The 18,703-nt window shown below is 42.3% G+C and overlaps 2 protein-coding genes across 2 annotated transcripts; both read right to left on the bottom strand.

The window, feature by feature from the left end:
- Nucleotides 1-1,013: 1,013 nt before the first annotated feature.
- On the bottom strand, nt 1,014-7,975 carry rbm15 (RNA binding motif protein 15). The gene has a single exon (XM_030054979.1). The coding sequence runs from the start codon at nt 7,957-7,959 to the stop codon at nt 5,272-5,274; it is 2,688 nt and encodes an 895-aa protein (XP_029910839.1). The 5' UTR covers nt 7,960-7,975; the 3' UTR covers nt 1,014-5,271.
- Nucleotides 7,976-11,800: 3,825 nt separating this feature from the next.
- alx3 (ALX homeobox 3) lies at nt 11,801-17,742 on the bottom strand. The gene is made up of 4 exons (XM_030054982.1): nt 17,397-17,742; nt 12,766-13,040; nt 12,429-12,554; nt 11,801-12,151 (listed from the first exon to the last, which is right to left on the bottom strand). The coding sequence occupies exons 1-4, from the start codon at nt 17,740-17,742 to the stop codon at nt 11,801-11,803; spliced, it is 1,098 nt and encodes a 365-aa protein (XP_029910842.1).
- Nucleotides 17,743-18,703: the final 961 nt, after the last annotated feature.

An 18,703-nucleotide genomic window follows, 5' to 3' on the forward strand; every position in this document is an offset into this window, starting at 1 on the left:
GTACCATCAGTCAACTGTAGTTTTTTTTTTTTTAATTAAACATTTGGTTTAATCAAAACACATTTGAACCTTTCGTAACTTACCTTTACCAAATATATGAGTCAAACCATGATCCTACAAACAGTAATGTGTGGACAAATACAGGACGACATAAACTAAATGTCAAAATGGTATGGTGTTCCATTGGAATCGTTTAAAAGGAAGACGCTGGCTTCGAAATGAAATATCCACCCTTTGATGGCTCATCGAACAACTAAATTATAACAATTTCTCATACCTTTAGAAAAGATCATAGATAAATAAGCCCTTCGCTGATAAAATGGTGACACTTTAGAGATGGAATTCTCCATATTTTGTAGGTATTTGATGACAAACTTCAGGTAATGATTCACTTTTTGGATGCATGCAATTTGGAAATGTAATACTGAGAGGTGGAAGAGAGTAAATTTCCAGAACAGTGTTTATCAATTCCTATATATTTACATATCTACATCTACATAACTAACTAAAGATTTTAAAGACACAGATAACCCAAACCATGGTGTTTTCTGAACTGTTTTCAGAAACGGTTGGTTGTGTGAGACATTTTGTTAAAGGAGTGAAGCTGACCACTATTTCTCAAAGGTTTTCTTTTTGTGCATGCAATCTGCTGCTGCGAGTGCATTATCTCTTTTGGCTGTTATCTTCTCAAATGGTGGACTTCTCATTTTGGAGACAAATGTTTGCGAGGGACGTAAACCTGCTCCAAGGGTTTTGATAATACTCAGGCTTAGCTGATAGAGTGAAGAGTGAAGAAATATGAGTATGCACCTTACTGCAGTCTTTTACAGTCAAATAACAGCCGTGTCTGTCAAATGGGCTGTGCAGGCTCCAGTAATGTGCTGCACACCCTGCCTGACCATACTGACATCCAACTAAAAGGCATGTCATCAGTGAGGTCCACTGAGAGATTTAACAACAGATTAGCCACACACACTCATAGCTGTGATGCAAAACTAGTTTCTTCTTTGCTGTTTTGTGCACGCTATCTCCCCTACCACTGAGGTATCCGGGCCAAGACTAGGGTTCCTGTAAATCTGACTAAATTCTTCAGATTGAGCCATTTTCATTATCTATGGTGATTACCCGGTGCGGTGTGTGGTCTTTCACATCACCCACTGCAAATGAGAAATTAGTGCCAGAAGGTAAGGCTGTCATTTTTCCCCGTTTCTACTCACCTTCATATAACATATTTTTTGATATTTCAATCAAATTTAATTTCTCTCATTAATGATACTTGACACAATGATGCCTGGTGCAATAACAAGAACTAATTCATATCTGGCCTTTAGCAATTTCATCTGTAACAACTCTAAAGTGCCATCCTTAAAATATATTTAGTATGAGGGATTGTATCTTCCAAGGGAATACCAGTGACATTTGGTGGTTAAATGATTTTGTTCTGTCTATATTACTACATGTGCTATTGTCTCTGGCAGCCAGGGACAGAGGGGGATTCTTCTGTCTGCCCATCCATGATGTCAGCTGCACTGTAGACACAGTACAGCAGGCCAGAGTCCACAAACTCGGTTAGCACCAATACACTGCCAACAGGGCAGCCGGCTTTACGTGAGGGACAGATCGTGACTCTGAGCCTCTAGCTTTGGAGAATGGTTCACTGTTAGTTTTCTAGGAAATCTGTTACATTTTAAATCTTAAAAGTGAGTGGCATTCCCCTTTAAGATCACCATCCCCACTGAAGCTGCACAAACAGATGAACATACAGTTCCTTGGCAAGTGCGTCTAGTAAAATTGGGGGAATCAATAGCTGCAGTGGCATCTCTGTAATGAGATGTTCAATTTTCATTTTCTTAGTCTTAAAATACAGTTTTAATGCATATTTCTCCCTCTTGGTCCTACTGGCCTGAAACATTTGTCAGTGAAAAAACTCCTTTCTATGTCATTTTCTACAAACATTGCAATGTCAGTAAACATTTTTCAAGTTTTGACTTAATTTTCACCATTTGAATGTTTTGTTGTTACTGAACTGTATATACAAGTGTTTGTAGGCCTTGAATGGTCCTGTTATCTTAAACTGGGGTATGGTGTTACGTCAATGGGAAAAACCTTGTTGAGGCTGAATACTAGAGTGACATGTTGTATTTACTATGGCAAAACATGTGGTGTTGACACTGTAAACTTACCTCTGCTGCCTAAGCCACCGATACAGACCTGGCAGGCAGCACTTCTGCTCTTTACTCACCATCATGCTCTTTCTACAGCACTAGTTTAGTGATTTCAGCTCCGTCCTGGGTTTCAGGTGTGCATGAGTGTGATGTGTCTGGTGGTTGACTGTGTGAGGGGGAAGACAGGTGCTCCCTGGTCCTCAAGATGGCAATGTTTCTCCAGTGAGGCGAGACGTCCTCCTCAGCACAGCACACAGCATTTGTTTTCACACTAACATGACTAAGACTGATGGCAGGAGGAGATGGAAAACTTTTTTCCCTGGGTAAACTGGGCTTAACTTATAAAAAGGGCTAAAGTCAAAATAAACAGGTCTTGTAAAGCTCTGGGGAGGGCCGGGTTCCTTCCAGCGGTGGCAAAAAGGTTTAGCTTTTCGCCTTTTTCAGGTTTCGTTTCCTCGTCAGAGCAGACTTCAGATGATGCCAGGAGATATTCTGAAGGTTTTCACGTGGCCTTGGCATAGCAAACATCTTCACTCATCTCCTCAGAGAAAGGGTTGATCAGAGAACACACCGGCGCAAAACACAATGAATGGGAAAACAATATTCCTAGCTGAGACTTTGGGCCAATCCTCTTCCCTGCGTAAAACATTAAGTCAAATGAAATCATAACTGGGCAAAGTATTAAGACAAATCTGCCGAGGTTCAACTTGGCCTCTGCAGAGGAACCGCTTGAGGCTGCAGATGCTATGGAAACTTCAGCGTGACGTCACCCACAATCTCCAAAGCGGAGTGTGTGACGGCCGGTGATGGGATTCCCTCAGCTCCTATTCAGAACCAGGAACGAGGAACATCAAACACTTAGACACAAGACAACAGGATACAGCCGTGTGCTGTTGTCTGCTCCGGCCCTGGCCTCCCAAACTGCAACGCTGGGTGCCTCTGCCACTGTTTCACACTTGAAACTGGACACTGGCTGGAAACAAGGGCAGTGGAGGCTCCTCGATCCTGCCCAGGTGTTCACATTGTGCCAAGAGCATCAGCTGGGTGTAACTGGGGGATCATGGGGGGAGTAATTTACGATGGGCAACTCAGGAGCTCAGAAAAGGCCTGTAAGCAAACAGCGATCCTCACATGAACCAGGGGTCTCTCCTTACTGGTTCTAAACAAATTGCAAACAGATGTCTCCCTCTCGCGTGCAGAAACAACATTTCAAGTGACAACTCCTTCGAAACACAATAAGGTACAGTAGCTTGTTTCTTCAACTTACTTCCACCGAAGAAACACGTTTCCCTTCAAATGAAACAATTTATTGATATTCGGTCACATAAGTGCACAAACGCACTTTGCAGGTATGTGAACAGCTTCGCATGGGCTCTACGGATTTTCCTTTCCCATGACATCAAGTGTACATTGCTCATTTTCCCATTTTAAAACAGAAGTCATCACAGGTGCAGAGGGGCTACACAACTTAAAAGCTGCCTCAATCAGTGAAGACACACAAACACTAGTTGCCTTCTCTGCAGAGGTTTCTGAGCCCTGCACTCGTCTCCTCAGGAGTCCAGCGTTGAGGTGGGTGTCATGTTCACACATACAACCATTTTTCCACATATTTTTTTCAGTTACATATTAAACCAAACTCAGCAAATTATAATTCAGTGTGGGTTACTTAAGCATGACAAACATACAATGGCATTAACAAAATACTGTTAAGTAGGCCTTCAAAAATATGTCGGGAGGCATGAGGAAAATATTGTCCAATTCAGGCCGTTAAAGTTTCAATTCAAACATAAATTGTTAAAGTTGCTCTAAATTTTTTTAAATTACACAGACCTGCTTACTGAACAAAGAGCAAGTATTCATTACTCAGTACGAACATTTCACTATTATGCTGACACTGAAGGGTATTCTTGGTAGACCTACTGGTTTCAAAGCAAGAAATAAAACAGACCGGCAAATATCAACACAAAATTCTTAGTCTAAGCCTTTTTATCCATAACTATTGCAATTATTGATCACAATACACAGCCATTGCTAAGGTAGGGATGCACGAAAAAAAGACAGTAAAAAAATATGACAATTGGAAAAAAGTTAGTATTTCGTTTACTATGCTATATGCATTGTGTTATGGGCTGTCGATTGGGCAGTGATCTCATATCTATTAGTATTCAGCATTCCACATAAAGTTGACTTCAGTTTTTTTTAGCCCAATGGAAACACTCTGGGTTAACCGTGTATCCCACAATCCAGTGCTCCAGTACTCAAAACACTTTTGTAAAGTTCCACTCAAATCCAAACCTAGAGGCTGAACCCAAGTCAACAATTTCTTAAAGAGAATTCACAACATCTGTAATTATTATTTTTATCATAAATGAGGGTTTTTTATTACCATTATTATTATTATTATTATTATTATTGCGGCCTGACAAAAATTTTCAGTTTTCTTGCTCCAGAGTTGAATAGCTCTTCAAATACAGTACCAAATCTTCCACTAAGACACTTTTACACTGAATTTCCAAAATTTAAAGAGATGCCATGACTGATGTATCCATCTAAAAATGTCACAACGTAAGTATTATTGCTGTGTAATTCAAAGCTTTTGCAAGGGGACTTGTGATTCCCATAAGAATGTACTTCTAAGGGATTACTGATTGTATAGAGCAGAGTTTCTTGTGGACCAAACTGCCTAACAGTTGTAGATTTGCTGTAGTGCACCTGAATGCCTAAAAATGCTCAGTTTTTGTAAATGAAAACAAAATGGGTGTCTTCTGCGTGACATTTATCATGTTGTTGTATCACCTTGAATGTTATTCCTGAAATGTCCCTCATACTTCACTGCCTTACAGCATCCAGAATCAATTACTGCAGGTTCATGACTAGGTGAGCAATTCAAAACCCTTTTAAGAATCCAAAAACACACATTCTGTTGCTTTTGTGAGAGAGCATCGTTTTTCCTTTTAGTAGTTTACATGGCAACACACAAACACCCAAAGAACCATACTAGTGTACCCCATAATGCAGAACACAGAGCATGCAATAGTTATTGACATTGAGCAGATTTTTTTTTTTTTTTACACAATTTGAAGTTAGTGTGTTCTGACTCTTTTTTTTAAGATGCTCCACGAACTACAATCATAACCAGATAGTCCTCCTCAGTTTTAGCCAAAGCTTTGGCAGAGGAATCAAGGAACTGCTGGGAGAAATCACAGGGAGGGAAAGCATGAAGAACCCCTGTGTTGTCTTTATCTCTGCTCCCTCCCACAGGCAAGCTGATGACTCCCGCCGCTTGTTTTTGCTTTAGGTAGGACACCAGGTTACGAAGTGGCCGCTGAGTCGAGGCTGCAGGGTCCGATGATGACACCTCCTCTGTGCTCCCGGGAACTGCCAGCAGGATGGCGTAGCCGCCGGGGCCCGCCACCTTGATGCGCCGGGAAACCTCGTCAAGCTTGGGCTGGTCCAGGCGGAGACGCTGAGTGATCTTCAGCTCGCTCACCTGCCTTCCTGTCGGGCCGTCGACAAGCAGGTCGCTGGCTACATTGTGGTCGCCCTCCAGCAGGTGCATGTTGGCTGGGAAGTTGCTGTTCTTCAGCAGCAGCATACCATGCCAAGCCAGGCTGAGTTTGGTGCCATCCGGCTTGGATGACTGACTTCCTTTAGAGCTGCTCTCAGTCCGCTCTCTCTTGGTCGGGCCTTTGCTGCCATCGCCTGCCTTGCGCTTACGCTCTCCCACAGTAGAAACCCCGCTGCTTGAGGGTCCCCTCTCAGAAAGACTCTGGCTTTTGAGTCTTCGTTCAACCCCACTTCTCTCCAGGCTGCTGTGACGTTCTCGCACTGGAGAGGGTCTCTCACCCCGCAGAGGGCGCTCTGAGTCACTGAAGCGCCCCCCTTCTCTGCTGCTCCCCCCAGGACTAACATCTGGGGAGGTGCGTCTACGCCTCACTGTCCTCTCAGTGCTGTCAGGAGAGCAGTCCAAATGCCGTCCATCCTCCATAACACGCCGCTTGCGTGCAGGTTCTCGCCCCTGAAGCTCTCGCTCCAGAGACCAGGGCTCCCGTGGCCTCCGCTCACGCTCCAAGTGCTCCAGAGGCTCAAAGGGTGAAGCACGTACCCGGTCCCGAATAGCAGGGTTAGGCCACTCAGCTCCAGCAAAGAGTTCTCTCTCTCTGAAGTGAAGTGGCGGTGGAGTCCTTTCCCTGACCCTAAGAGGTTCAGGTGTTGCTCGGTGGACAAATGACTCTGCCACCATGTCGAACGGTGGCAGTGGGAGAGGCTGCAGAAACTGCTGCTGGTAACGGTGCTCAGTGTCTGCAAAGTCCACTCTGAGTCTCCTGTCCGGGCCTCCCAATGGGAAGCCACGCATGTGTGTCCATGCCGCCTGTGCAGCGTCCAAACTTTCATACTGGATATAGGCCCAAGTGTCCCCCTTTCTGTAGTCAATGGTCCGTATAGTGCCAAAGCGGTCAAACTCTCTTGCCAGTGCAGCTAAAGGGACCCAGGGTCCAAGTCCACCCACCCATAGGCGTGTAGTGGGAGTTGCTTTACCATAGCCTATCTTTATTGGGTTGCGACCAACTATTTTGCCAGACATACTGTGCTTGGCACGATGGGCCATGTCAAGGTTCTCAAACTTAAGAAATCCATATGTGCTGGTTTGTCCCCGCGTGGGCCTCTTGATGTCGACTCCTGTTATAACCCCAAATCTGTCAAAAGCTCTTCTCAGGTCGGCCTCTGTTACAGTTATGTCCAGATTACCCAAAAACAACGTCCTATTGGCTCTTTGGTCATCTTCTGGAGATATAAAATCCTCCTCTCGAAAGGCTGCTCGCTCTGCAATAAAAGCCGGACGCGCCCTGGCCTCAAAAAGAGCAAACTCCCTGTCCCGTTCAAGGTCTCTGGGCAGAGGTGGCGGCGGGGGAGGGGGCAGCCGTCCCAGAGCCAGCTGCTGCAGCCTGTAGTCTCTGTATCCAAGCCCAGTCGGCGAGAGAGGCCGCTGGGTGTGCAAGTGTCTGTGGCCTTGTGCTGCACCGTACGGGTCCCTCTCTACGGGGGAGCGGCTTCTCCTCCTGTTAATGTACACAGCCTCAATTTTCAGGGGCCGGTCGTACAGCACCAACCTTCCCCTGGCGTGCTTGGCAGTCCTGGCGTCCTCCGGCTTCCTGAAGTTCACAAAGGCTATTCGCTCGTCGTTGCTGCGACTTATTTTGACGCTTACGTCTCCAAATTTCTTAAATTCATGAAAAAGTCCATCCTCTATGTCTTCGTCGCTGAGCTGAGTACCAAGTTCACTGATTTTGAGAGTTTTGTACTCACTTTCGGCGTTGGGCGGCTGAGCCCGCTGGTCCCCCCGTGAGTTGGTCCGTGGCGTGGCTAAATCTAGCGTCAGGCTCAGGCTGTGGTTTTTGCCGATGGAGCTAGCGGCGGCAGCCTGGTAGCTATGATTATTCCCAGCTCGGCTGTGTCCATCGAAATCTCTGTCCCTCTTTTCGCCGAGAAGGCTCCTTCTCGTAGAGCCGCCGTCGCTTTTCGTCGAGCTATTTCCATTATTACTCCCACTGGAAACCGAGATAGCCCCCATTTTCTTGCTGGTCGGGTGGCATCCTCCCCTGTCTCGGATGTCGTCCAAGGCCCGGGAGCGCTTTTTAATCGGCGACCGCTCTTTACCTTTCATTTCAGTCCGCACGGAACCGACCCTCGGGGCGCTTAGGCGTTTATTGGTGTTATTTCTGCAGGTTATCGCAGAAAATAATAGTAAAATAGACTGGATTTGTTCACTGACCCTGCGGCAAAACAACAACATTCGCCATTTTGTCAAGAATAGAATGAAGGCCCGCCTCCTTGCTCTGATTGGATAAAAAAGTGGGTGGAAAACTTTGCACCGCACGTCAATCATCCAGTGGCCTGCCGAGGTCCGGTTGGCGTGAGCTGACGTTTGTGTAAAGATTATCAGCACTGGCGATATTTGTCTCAAATTACTCCTTTTGGAATGAACTGCACCATTGTTTGTGCACTTGTATGGGACTGTAGAGCACTTACAGCTGAAACGATGAGTTTTTGAGACATTTAAAACTTAATCTGCAGATTCACACGAACCCCACAAAAATGAGGAAAAATACATTAGAAAGCAATATGAACAAATTAGGACATTCATGGAATAGTGCAACATTTCCTTTCCAGCAGAGCGTGTCACTGCATTGCCAGAAGGTGGCAGTATTTGACCAGTAGCTTGAGTCCTTAATCCTTACAAATGACCTTGCAAATGAAAGGGCCTCTGGCCTTAGGCAAGCAACTAATCTCTCAGCTGTCACCATTTCTTAACATTTTAATATAAGCTAATGTCCTGATATGTGTAAGGGAGAAAATTAATAAAGAAATTAATAACCTAATCATGTAATATGTGATTACTCCCACTCTATTTACTGTTCTTAGGCAAATTATTAAGCAACTCTATTGTTACTTTGCTTGTAAATATTAAAAAATATTTAAAGTTTTAAATATTTTACATGAGTCTTTTAAATGAGTCACTCTTTTGCATTTCTCCTACTTTCACTTGAGTAAATTTAATTTTTAGATATAAGAGTTTCCACCATAATGACTTTCATCATTTTCAATAAAACAGGATAAAACATTTACTGTGGGCTGTTTTTATTTTCTTACTCCTTGATTTTACCTGGACAAGCATGCTTACTGTGGTTTGACTAAAATGTAACTGAAATAACAACTTTCATAATTTATTTAAATATTTGTGTTGACAGCTGTGTCCACCATCAGTTATTTGTCAGCATGTTTTTTCACGTGTTATATAGGCTTACATGCAAATTGAACGTGGCACTTACTAATTTGAAGTTATTTTCCACCAGGCTGTTAATTGACAAATTAAGTTCTACTTCTTCATGGCCTAAATGCTGAATGTAACCAAATGCAACTTTGCTGAGCTTGCCTAATTCCATTAAAGCTTTGACTGACAGTGTTAGTGAGCTGGCCACATTACATCCTACCAGTTATTTAACTTATTGGAGCAAAATTGTTAATGCCGTTCCATTCCCACAGACACATGGATCTGTGGGGTCAAAATAGCTTCACTGCAAGGCCAAGATAAATCTTTCCGTGATCAAAGCTTGGAACTGTGGTCAGCAGACAGTTTTACGGATTTTAATGAGCATTAAATCATATTTTGTGTCCATAATGAGGCTAATGATATAATAATTTACAGACTCCAGTGACAGTCTTCACCTAATGACCCTGCGCCTGACAGAGTAAGAGTGAAGTGATGCTAAATTAATGATTTCCCAGCATCATGCTGTTTCAACATTATTGATTATTTATGACAAATCACCCAGGCTTTTGAAGCCTGATAGGTTGAGTCTATAGAGATTAAAGCTTGTGCCCCAACATTGCCACTTGTGTAACAATTTGGTCAAAAATAATTGTCTATATGGCAAGATGGGAGCAATTCTCAGCACTGGAAGTGGAATAAACAATGCTATACCTACAATAATAAGTGCAACTGTTTTACAGTGTGCAAGAGTTAACATATCTGTTCCACTAAGTGTGATATTTTTCTTCTGTTTATGCACAGCAAAAAATAATGAATGACTAAATAAATAGAATAACTTGCTTCTAACCAAAAATAAATGTTGTAATTGAGCACTGATCCACCATCTACTATTTGCTCAGCTTTCCTCAAGATGACCATCTCCTCAAATCTTTATCCCGACTGACGGGTCTTCTTATCTCCTCCACTTAATCTGGGATTTAATCAGAGCGACTATGTAACTGCAGCGAGGGCTGCCGTCTCCCAGGGCCTTGCTGGAATTTGAAGCTGTGGGTGTGGAAAGTGTTTCTGATGGGTTTCTGCGTTGTTCTATTGGAACCACATGTTAGTGGCTCACACAAAACCCTGACACAGACTAAAGGGACTGGCAGCTAATCTTCCCCAGCATGGCTGTCACAGTGAAGCAACCAAAGGGAAGGGAGAACCAAATATTCCCCCGTAAGCCATGTGCACTCCTGGGGAGTAAGTGGAGCATAGGAGGGTTTTGCCCACAAGCGGATCTCCCTTTTTGCCAATTTCAAGACGCATTATCAGTCTCACACAGATTGTAATGTTTGACCATCTGACATGGATGAGTGGGTACATTGTAATTTACACCAGATGAGATGGTGCCATGCAATTCAGAGTTCCCTTGACAACAGAGTAAAGTGCTCTGGGAGCAGCACATGTAAATGGCCTAAAAAAGATGTTTAGGAATGCCTTTGCACAATATATTTCATAATAAATATGTCACCAAAATGTTTTCACCTTCCTTTTTATACAAAAACACATTAACACATATAAGCAATTTATAAACAAAAGGAGCAAACTTATATAATCCACACTGCAGGTCAGTCAGAGTTGAGTAATGGATTGGAGACAATGAATGGATGCAGTGAAAATAATATGACCAAGCATGTATGACCTGGGACATGGTAACCGCAATTTCTTCTATTAGACTGTAAGTCATCATTCACTTGGTCAGGGTTTACCACTAGTGCCAGATGTGAATGGGGAATGCCCGCTTCAACGTTAAGCCAGACTTCTGTGGGAGGCGCTCTGCTTTATCATCAATAGTGAAGTGTGGTTGTTTGGTTAGTTTTTCATTAATGGGCCTGCCACTTGCTCCTGATGCATGAGGTGCCACCCGAAGGCCTCTTGAAGTGAAGCCAACTAGGCTGCACATGTAAGCTCCCTCTGTACGCTGCCCCAGTATCGAGACTGCACTTACAGCAGGGGACTTTGTGTTTAAACCAACCACAACCTGTGAAAGGTTTTTTTTTTCTTTTTCTTTTTCTTCTTTTTTTCCTTTTTCTTTTTCTTTCTTTTTTTTTTTTTTTTTTTTTTTGCTTCACAGCTGCATTTCCAGTCAAGCTAAAAAAATGTGACGCAGACTTTTGGTTAACTCTGTTCGTTATCATCGTCTAAAAAAGTCATGCAAAGACTAAAATAATTCAGCCAGCTGAGCTTGTTTTGTTACTTATTTTGAAGCTCTTTACCAAAAATATTTTCCTACTGAATAAGAATCCATAAAAACCCGCATGGCCACACACTGGGATGATCATTCCAGTGTGTGAGTATTCCTTTTTCTATTTCCAATGTGAGCGTTTAATGCCAAGCACCTAGTTTACTTTTTCTTTTTTTTTTTTTTTTTTCAGATGTGCAACTGCAATCATGAACTTTCTCCTACTGAATAAGAGGAATGATATAGATGGATGCCTTTATTGTTGGTCACACTGTAAAGAACAACAGACATAAAACAATGATTAATATGATAATTACATTTTTACATGCTTAAATAACACATTTTTCTCTTCTTTGGTCTCAGCAATGTAATATTAAACTAAAACTGGAAACAAGAAGATTCCAATGAATATGTTGGGTTTTCGTGCAAGAGGCTCAAGTCACCCTCCATGTTCATGAAGTCTCTAATCCAAGAGCTTGCGATGGATAAAAGTCTGCAAGTTGACTTACATAAATGTTATAACGGAGAGGAAATATTTGAGTCGTATGCCGAGGTGAGTGTACATTTTTCATCGTGTATGGATCAGGAATGTAATATGCTTTGGCTCAGTCAGTGCATAACAGAGAGCTGGCACTGTGGTGGTCATGTAGGCCAGGATAGGAGGCTGCCCGGCTCCTTCGCTTTCATCCGCAGCGCCACCAGGCCCGTTGGCTTGTATTCGGTCTCAGGCCCCTCGATGGAAGGCGGCCCGAGGCCTCCTGGGAAGCCGTGGAGCGAGTAGAGGCCGTTGATGCCCGGGTGGTGAGGTGGGTGGTGGTGGTGGTGTGGGTGGCTGGGAGACGTGGGCATGCCCATGAAGCCCGGCAGATTGCTGTGGGGGTGGGAGTAAGGACTCATGCAGGACGAGGGGATGGAGTCGGCCCCCAGGACGCAACCCCCACCGGAGCCACCGCCTCCTCCTGAAGCCGCCCCCGGCCACAAGTTGCCCTGCATCTGGACAACAAGGGAATCCGAGAAAAACTGGTAAAGAAAAGACCTTTGGATTTCGATGGAAAGAATACTCAAATGTTGGATGCTTTGTTACAATCACATATACTGTGACAAAACAAGATACAGCGCTTGGATAACTATTTCTGTTTTCCTGATTCAGCCTTTTTGTATACTGTGTCACTTGTGGCATTTCAGTGATAAAGCAATTTCTTGCAGCGGGACCAATACAGTCAAACTACTACAACAAGATGTATGCATTTTGAATCAGAGTGTGGCCTACCTGGTATGTATCATGACGAGGGAGAAGGGAGATATCATATGTAGCAGCAAAGTGGTTGCGCACTTCCTGGATCTTCCCATAGCGTTCCCGTTTCCTCCACTTGGCTCTGCGATTCTGGAACCAAACCTGACCAATAAAAAATTGCATTGAAAGGCACTTTCCACCACACAGAGAGTGCTCATAGGCCTAGAAATATAACAGGCTATTTTGGGAGAGTTTTGGAAGACTATGTGTTGCTTTATTCAGGTCATTGTTTTCTTCTAGTTGAGAAATAAAAAGCAGTAAGGCAAGAGCTCAAATGTGAAGTGTAATTTACAGAAGATGGTCAAACACGTACTTGCACCCGAGCCTCGGTAAGCTCGGTCCGCAGGGCCAGCTGCTCCCGGGCGTAAACATCAGGGTAGTGTGTCTTCTGAAACACTTTCTCCAGCTCCTCCAGCTGAAAGGTGCTGAAAGTGGTGCGGTTGCGCCGCTTCTTGTTCTTGCCTGATAGGTCGATTGAGTCGGCAATCGAATCGCCCTGTATACCACTGGCTGGCTCTTTTAGCTTGGCACAGCAGTCTGAGCCAATCACGGGATAGCCCATGGTTTTTGGAGCCGCTTTCTCTCTGACTGGGGCATACAGGGCACAAAGAAAGCACAGGGAGACATTCATATACACATATAAATTAGTATAATTCATAAGTAGTTTTTACAGCAGTTTCCGTTGTTCAGTCATTACTTTTCTCAACTCAACCAATCCTTTTCCAGGCTTGCAGGAGGCTGGAGTCCACCCTGCACAGATGACTGCAGGATGAACACAGATAGAAAGACAAACATTCACGCCTAGGGGCAATCCAGGGTCTCCGACATTTCTTCCAAATTTTTGGAGGAAATCGGAGAACCCAAAGGAGAACCACACAAACACACAAACACATGGAGAACGCACAAGATGCATACAAACAATGCCGGGGGCTGTAAGGCACCGGTGATAAGGACAGAGCCAGTGTACCACTCCGTGTGTGTGTAGTGAGTGTGTGAGAGACAAAGACAGAGACAGAGGGAAGATAGGGGAAACACCACATGCATTTTTCTCTAACCCTCACTCTTATATAAGCAGAGTATCAAAAAAAAAAAAAAAAATCAAGAAAAGGCTATCATCTGCCACACCAATGAAAACCAATGAATATTAATTGTAAACAACACAAAGGAAACATCATAAGTCTATCACAAATAATAAGAACAATGTCCAAGTTTACTGAGTATATGTCTCTAAATAGTCTGGCTATCTTTCCCATGTTTTATCTGTGCTTCCCGCTTTACAGTTTTCCCAAAACGAGAGGCGCCAAGAGATGGAGCTGAACTACGAGAAGCGATTCACGATACTAAACTCCACTGGTCTATTTAATTTAGCCGAGCTGCATTTTAATTAGATTACCCCAGACACACCATACTTAATCAGTGAGTCCTGTTTATGTTCCTAGCAGCCGTAAGTGGGCTTGAATTAAAGCTGCAAACCAATAAGCAGAAAACAAACTTGAATTTGTTTTGTGCAAGCAGAGATGAAATGTTTGGGGGGGGGGTTGCCTTCGAGACACACGCATCCGTTTGTTTTGTGAGTTGTGTTTAAATGTTTTCCGGGTTTAAATGCTTCGATCGTATCCATATATTCACACGAGAAGAAAGACAACTTGCTTAACTTAAAGACAAGTTACAGTATATCTAACAATGCAGTTGAAACATTGAGTTAATTACACAGGTTTTGCCCTTTAATTCATGTGGTATGTATGGCAGAAACAGGAAATCTAACTGCATTACTTTCCCTCACTCTGACAGACCATGAAAAGGGCTGCTCCCCTCCTGCAGTGTTTAGATGTTGTTGTCCATGTTCATTATGTCTAAGCCTGGGCTCCAAAATAAATTCACTCTCCATCTATCTGCAGGCACTCACAGGGGAGAGCTGAGGCACAACTTTGCAATTCTCTTAATTCAATATTGAGCCCAACAGAGAGCACTTTTCATTGCAACATTAATTTCCTCGTGTCCATTAGATCCAATACCTCACACCACAGTTCATACTGAAAATATTCTCTGTCAAGACTGGAAACTATGGGGCCGCGGGTCATCGTATAGCTTTTACCCTGTCAAAAAAAAGCCACATCCGCTCCCCCCTCCGCTGCAGTGTAACTGGAGAGCTGCATGTGAAATGCAGGGCGAGATATACAGACGATAAATTGAAAATGTTCAAAACTAACTAAGAATATCATGAAAGTATGGGGCAAATATACTGACATGGTCACGGTAGAAATTTGATCTGCTCTTTTTCCTGCCCTTTGTTGTTCTGTACATAAAGTCCTACACTCTAAAAAAAAAAAATGGTTTGTGGGAAGATGGCGCTTTAGATTATGTAGTATAAGTTCTTATTCTTTGTTCTCTTATGGATGGTTTTAAATTTGTCAGCTGTATTTATTTTGTGTTAGGAGTTTTGCATTCGTCTGCTATATTTCTCATCTGCAAAATCTTAATTAACGGTGAAGTAGTCTAAGCCTCTAATTTTGGTGGCCAACAATGTTTGAACTTCCCTTGAATTCAGGCTGCTGTCTCCACCACAGGGCTTGAATGGCAGCGGAGTGATTTTCAGTTTGCAAAATGAAGAATAATATTTTGTGTGCCATGTTTCTATACAGCGTCTATGTAGTACTTAAAAAAAAAAAAATGTAAATGCCTAACATTTCCTGCAAGTAGAAGCAAAAGAAATGCTATTTTGATCCACTAAATGCTTGTATAAAGATAAGGAGGCATAGTTTTGGGTGTTTCTTATTGCAAAAATGCACTACTTTAACAAAAAAAAAACATACTATTTATTGTGAAAGAGTTTTAATTTAAAAAAACAATCAGAATTTTTAAATGTTATACAACAATTTGTAAGTGTTACATGAGGGTCGACGGCAAAATGCAAATAAAATGTAATGAAAATGTGAGGAAGGGCAAAAGGTTTGTTGTGCGTTTTCCCTTTTACACTCGGCCTGTCTTACCATCTTAACCTTCCTCCCACCAGACAAAACAGGAAGACATGTCTGCCTTTGAAGGTGTGTAACTCTAAGCTCCAAAACTGTTCGCAGTTTAGGGATGAAGGGTGGATTCACACACACACACTGACATACACACACACACACACACACACAAACACACACACATACATACACAAACACACAAAGCCCTATGTACATACGTTTCAGTCAGTAGTTCATTCAGTAAAATTAAAAAGTCACTGAATGACTACGTGCATGAGCATGCATGTGTCTTTATGTGTGCATGTGGGTGTGTGTGTATGGCATAAGTGTGAGTGTGTGAGTCTGTGTGTGTGTGTGTGTGTGTGTTGGAAGTGTGTGTGCATGTGGGAAAGAGAGAGACAGAGAGGATGGGGGAACCATCAAATGCTTTTTTTGTATTTACACAGTTTCAAAGAAAAGTCTATTTTCAAATAGAATAGCATATAATGTTATCCTATCTAATTGTTAAAAAATGGCCATTGGCTGACTTTGGCAGAAACATGAATCGTGGTGCTGTATATTATTCTGGACACAGATATCACAAAGTCTTTATCAGCACCCATATCCCTTCCTCTGTTGCTCTGCAGGATAATCAACACCAACAAATAAAATTAAAGACCACATCATTTCTTCAGGCTTCGGTTCAACATACACAGTTGTTAGTTTTCTTTCCAAGATGGGAATTTGTGGGCTCTTCTGTCTCCCAGTCTTTGAGCATACACTACCATCACCAAATGTATGAATATGTTGTATTTGTCTTATTGTATATAAAAAAGTATTTTGCAAATGAAGAAAATTATACATAAAGAGAGGAGCTGACCTGTGTTGAAATCGACGGTGTAGTGAAGTGAATATACAGGCATTTAGAGTATATGCCTCATGTTTTTGTGTTACTTTTGAGTATTTAATCAGTCTGAAAGGCACTGAAATATGAGTATAAACACAGTAATCCTCCCGCCTATTCACTTCATCACCTCATCATCTCCAGTCCAGAATATGTCCTCACATCAGTAGAGGATTAGGCCTAAAAAGGCTGATAGGAAAGTAGCCTCCTCATGTCACACCCAACTTGCTGCCAGGCTGACCTTTAACCTGTCTCACCTTCCATCAAACCTAATTGACATTAACAGCGTCAAGTGCAGAGAAAACCTGTATTTTTTTATCACAACTTGCTCTCATATTCTTAGTGGATGAAATTGCATTTTTATGCCTTTTCTTCATTATTGGAAGAGACCTGTTTAAAAAAACAGATGCAACAGCATAACGCCCGTTGATGCAGCATTAGGCCTGCAGAATTTGCGTACTTTACGAAAAATTGCTCACAAAACAATAGAGCAATATTTGAAAATTTCTAAGTTGGTTAAAGGAGGTCAAGCCCCTTATTTAGTTATTTATTTTTATTTATTTTATATGGACTACATGAAGGAAAAAAAATAAAGTTTTTGCTGAGACCACCATTGTTTTCATAAGAAGAGAAATTTAGACCCTAACTAATTTGGACTTAAAACATATATATATATATATATATAGATAGATAGATAGATAGATAGATATAGATATAGATATAGATATAGATAGTTATAGATATAGATATAGATATGTATATTGACAGATAGATAGATATATAAAGATGAAGTTATCATAATAATTAACTCCCACTAAAATCTACAATGTGTGTACAAATAAATGCGTTATTTACCATAAAGATACTGAGGTCGCTCAGAGAAAAAACGCTAACAAGCAAATAAAAAATTAAAAAATAATAATTACTGCCACTATCATTATTATTGTTGTTGTTTCTGTTGTTGTTGTTGTTGTTGTTGTTGTTGTTACTGTTATTAAATTTGTTGCTGTTCCTGCTCCTGGTTATTCACTTTTTATTTACCCTACCTAAATCAATTGTTCCTTACATTGTTTGTTGGTATTAATGACTTACCTTCCGAGTTGCTCTCATAAAATACCGGCTTCGCACTTATTGCTCTCCCTTTTTGATCCTGACTTATATTGTCCAAGAACTTGTTGTGTTTGGCCGGTGAGGCGGGAGGGTTCGCCGGGGCAGCGCCGTGCGTAAAGTCCGCCGGAGCGTCCGCAAACCTTCCCATGGTGGAAGAGTAGAAATCCCCGCGCAGACTGAGACGGTGAGGGAGAGGAAGGTGCGAGGATTTCTGCAGCTCATCACAGGGAAGAAAGGAGCTGGAGCCTCCGTGCTCGAGTCCCGGAGAGTTTTCTGGCGTTGTCCTGCTCGTCTGCGAAGAGAAAGACAAACAACTTTCCGTCTCCATCTTACGGGTCCAGCACGCAGTAATGACTGGGTGCCTATGGTGTGGGCGCCTGAGTGAGAGCGCAACACAGACTTTTTTTTCCCTGCCTGTCCATGTCAAGTGGGTGGGATTTACCAGATCAGAAACAAAGACCCGTGAAACCGGGAGTGGAGTGTGTGTGTGTGTGTGTGTGGATGGGAAGTGTGTATCTGTGTGTAGGCCAGTCTGTGCGTGCGTGCTTGTGTGTGTGTGTGTGTGTGTGTGTGTGTGTGTGTGTGTGTGTGTGTGTGTGTGTGTGTGTGTGTGCGTGCGGTGGGGGGCGACGGCAGTCGAGCAGTCTGATATAATCCGCCAAAAATTCAATCACGTGTGGTTTCTGTCCCTCCAATTAACCATTTAATACCTACTTCATATATTGTTAGAGTCACCAAAACAAACAGGACAGGAGAGCCCGAGACCTGCGCGCAAATTTTACGCACAGAAAAGTGAGAAAATTAAAACTCGCAAAATTTTCACTGATGGATACGATTACCTTCGTAAAGATTTTATTTTATTTGGATATATTCAGGCACAGTAAGATTTTTATGGACGGTTATAATACGTCAGAAAGTTTTGGTTTTATTTGCTCAAAGCTTTTCTTACCTTTTCCTGAAATTTCTGCAGGCACAAAGAAGTTTAACCCAATAACAGGCCTGACCCACACCCTTCTTATTTTCTTCATATTTTAGATGCATATGCTATATTGATGATACACCTTCGATTTTTTTTTTTTTTTTGATTTTTTTTTCATTTCATTTTATAAATATAAATAGAAATGCAGAGAGCTAGCCACTGATAAACAATGCTCAAATTAAAACTCGCCAACGCAAAGTGGAAACGTTTACAATAAAATTTCCTAGCATTTTCAGAAAGGCAGTGCTGTAATTCTAAAACATTATTTTATGTTAAACTATTTTACAAAGAAATAAACTTTAGAAGTTCA

The sequence above is a fragment of the Myripristis murdjan genome, chromosome 7 (assembly GCF_902150065.1).
Source record: "Myripristis murdjan chromosome 7, fMyrMur1.1, whole genome shotgun sequence".
NCBI classification, from domain to species: Eukaryota; Metazoa; Chordata; class Actinopteri; order Holocentriformes; family Holocentridae; genus Myripristis; species Myripristis murdjan.

Bases quoted from the DNA above. Each gene is read 5' to 3' on its own strand.
- alx3 (XM_030054982.1), bottom strand. From the start codon at position 17,742: ATGGAGACGGAAAGTTGTTTGTCTTTCTCTTCGCAGACGAGCAGGACA. The intron at 13,041-17,396 runs GTAAGTCATTAA...TGTATGCCCCAG, and splicing joins TTATGAGAGCAACTCGGAAG to TCAGAGAGAAAGCGGCTCCA. The intron at 12,555-12,765 runs GTACGTGTTTGA...TTTATTGGTCAG, and splicing joins TTACCGAGGCTCGGGTGCAA to GTTTGGTTCCAGAATCGCAG.
- rbm15 (XM_030054979.1), bottom strand. From the start codon at position 7,959: ATGTTGTTGTTTTGCCGCAGGGTCAGTGAACAAATCCAGTCTATTTTA.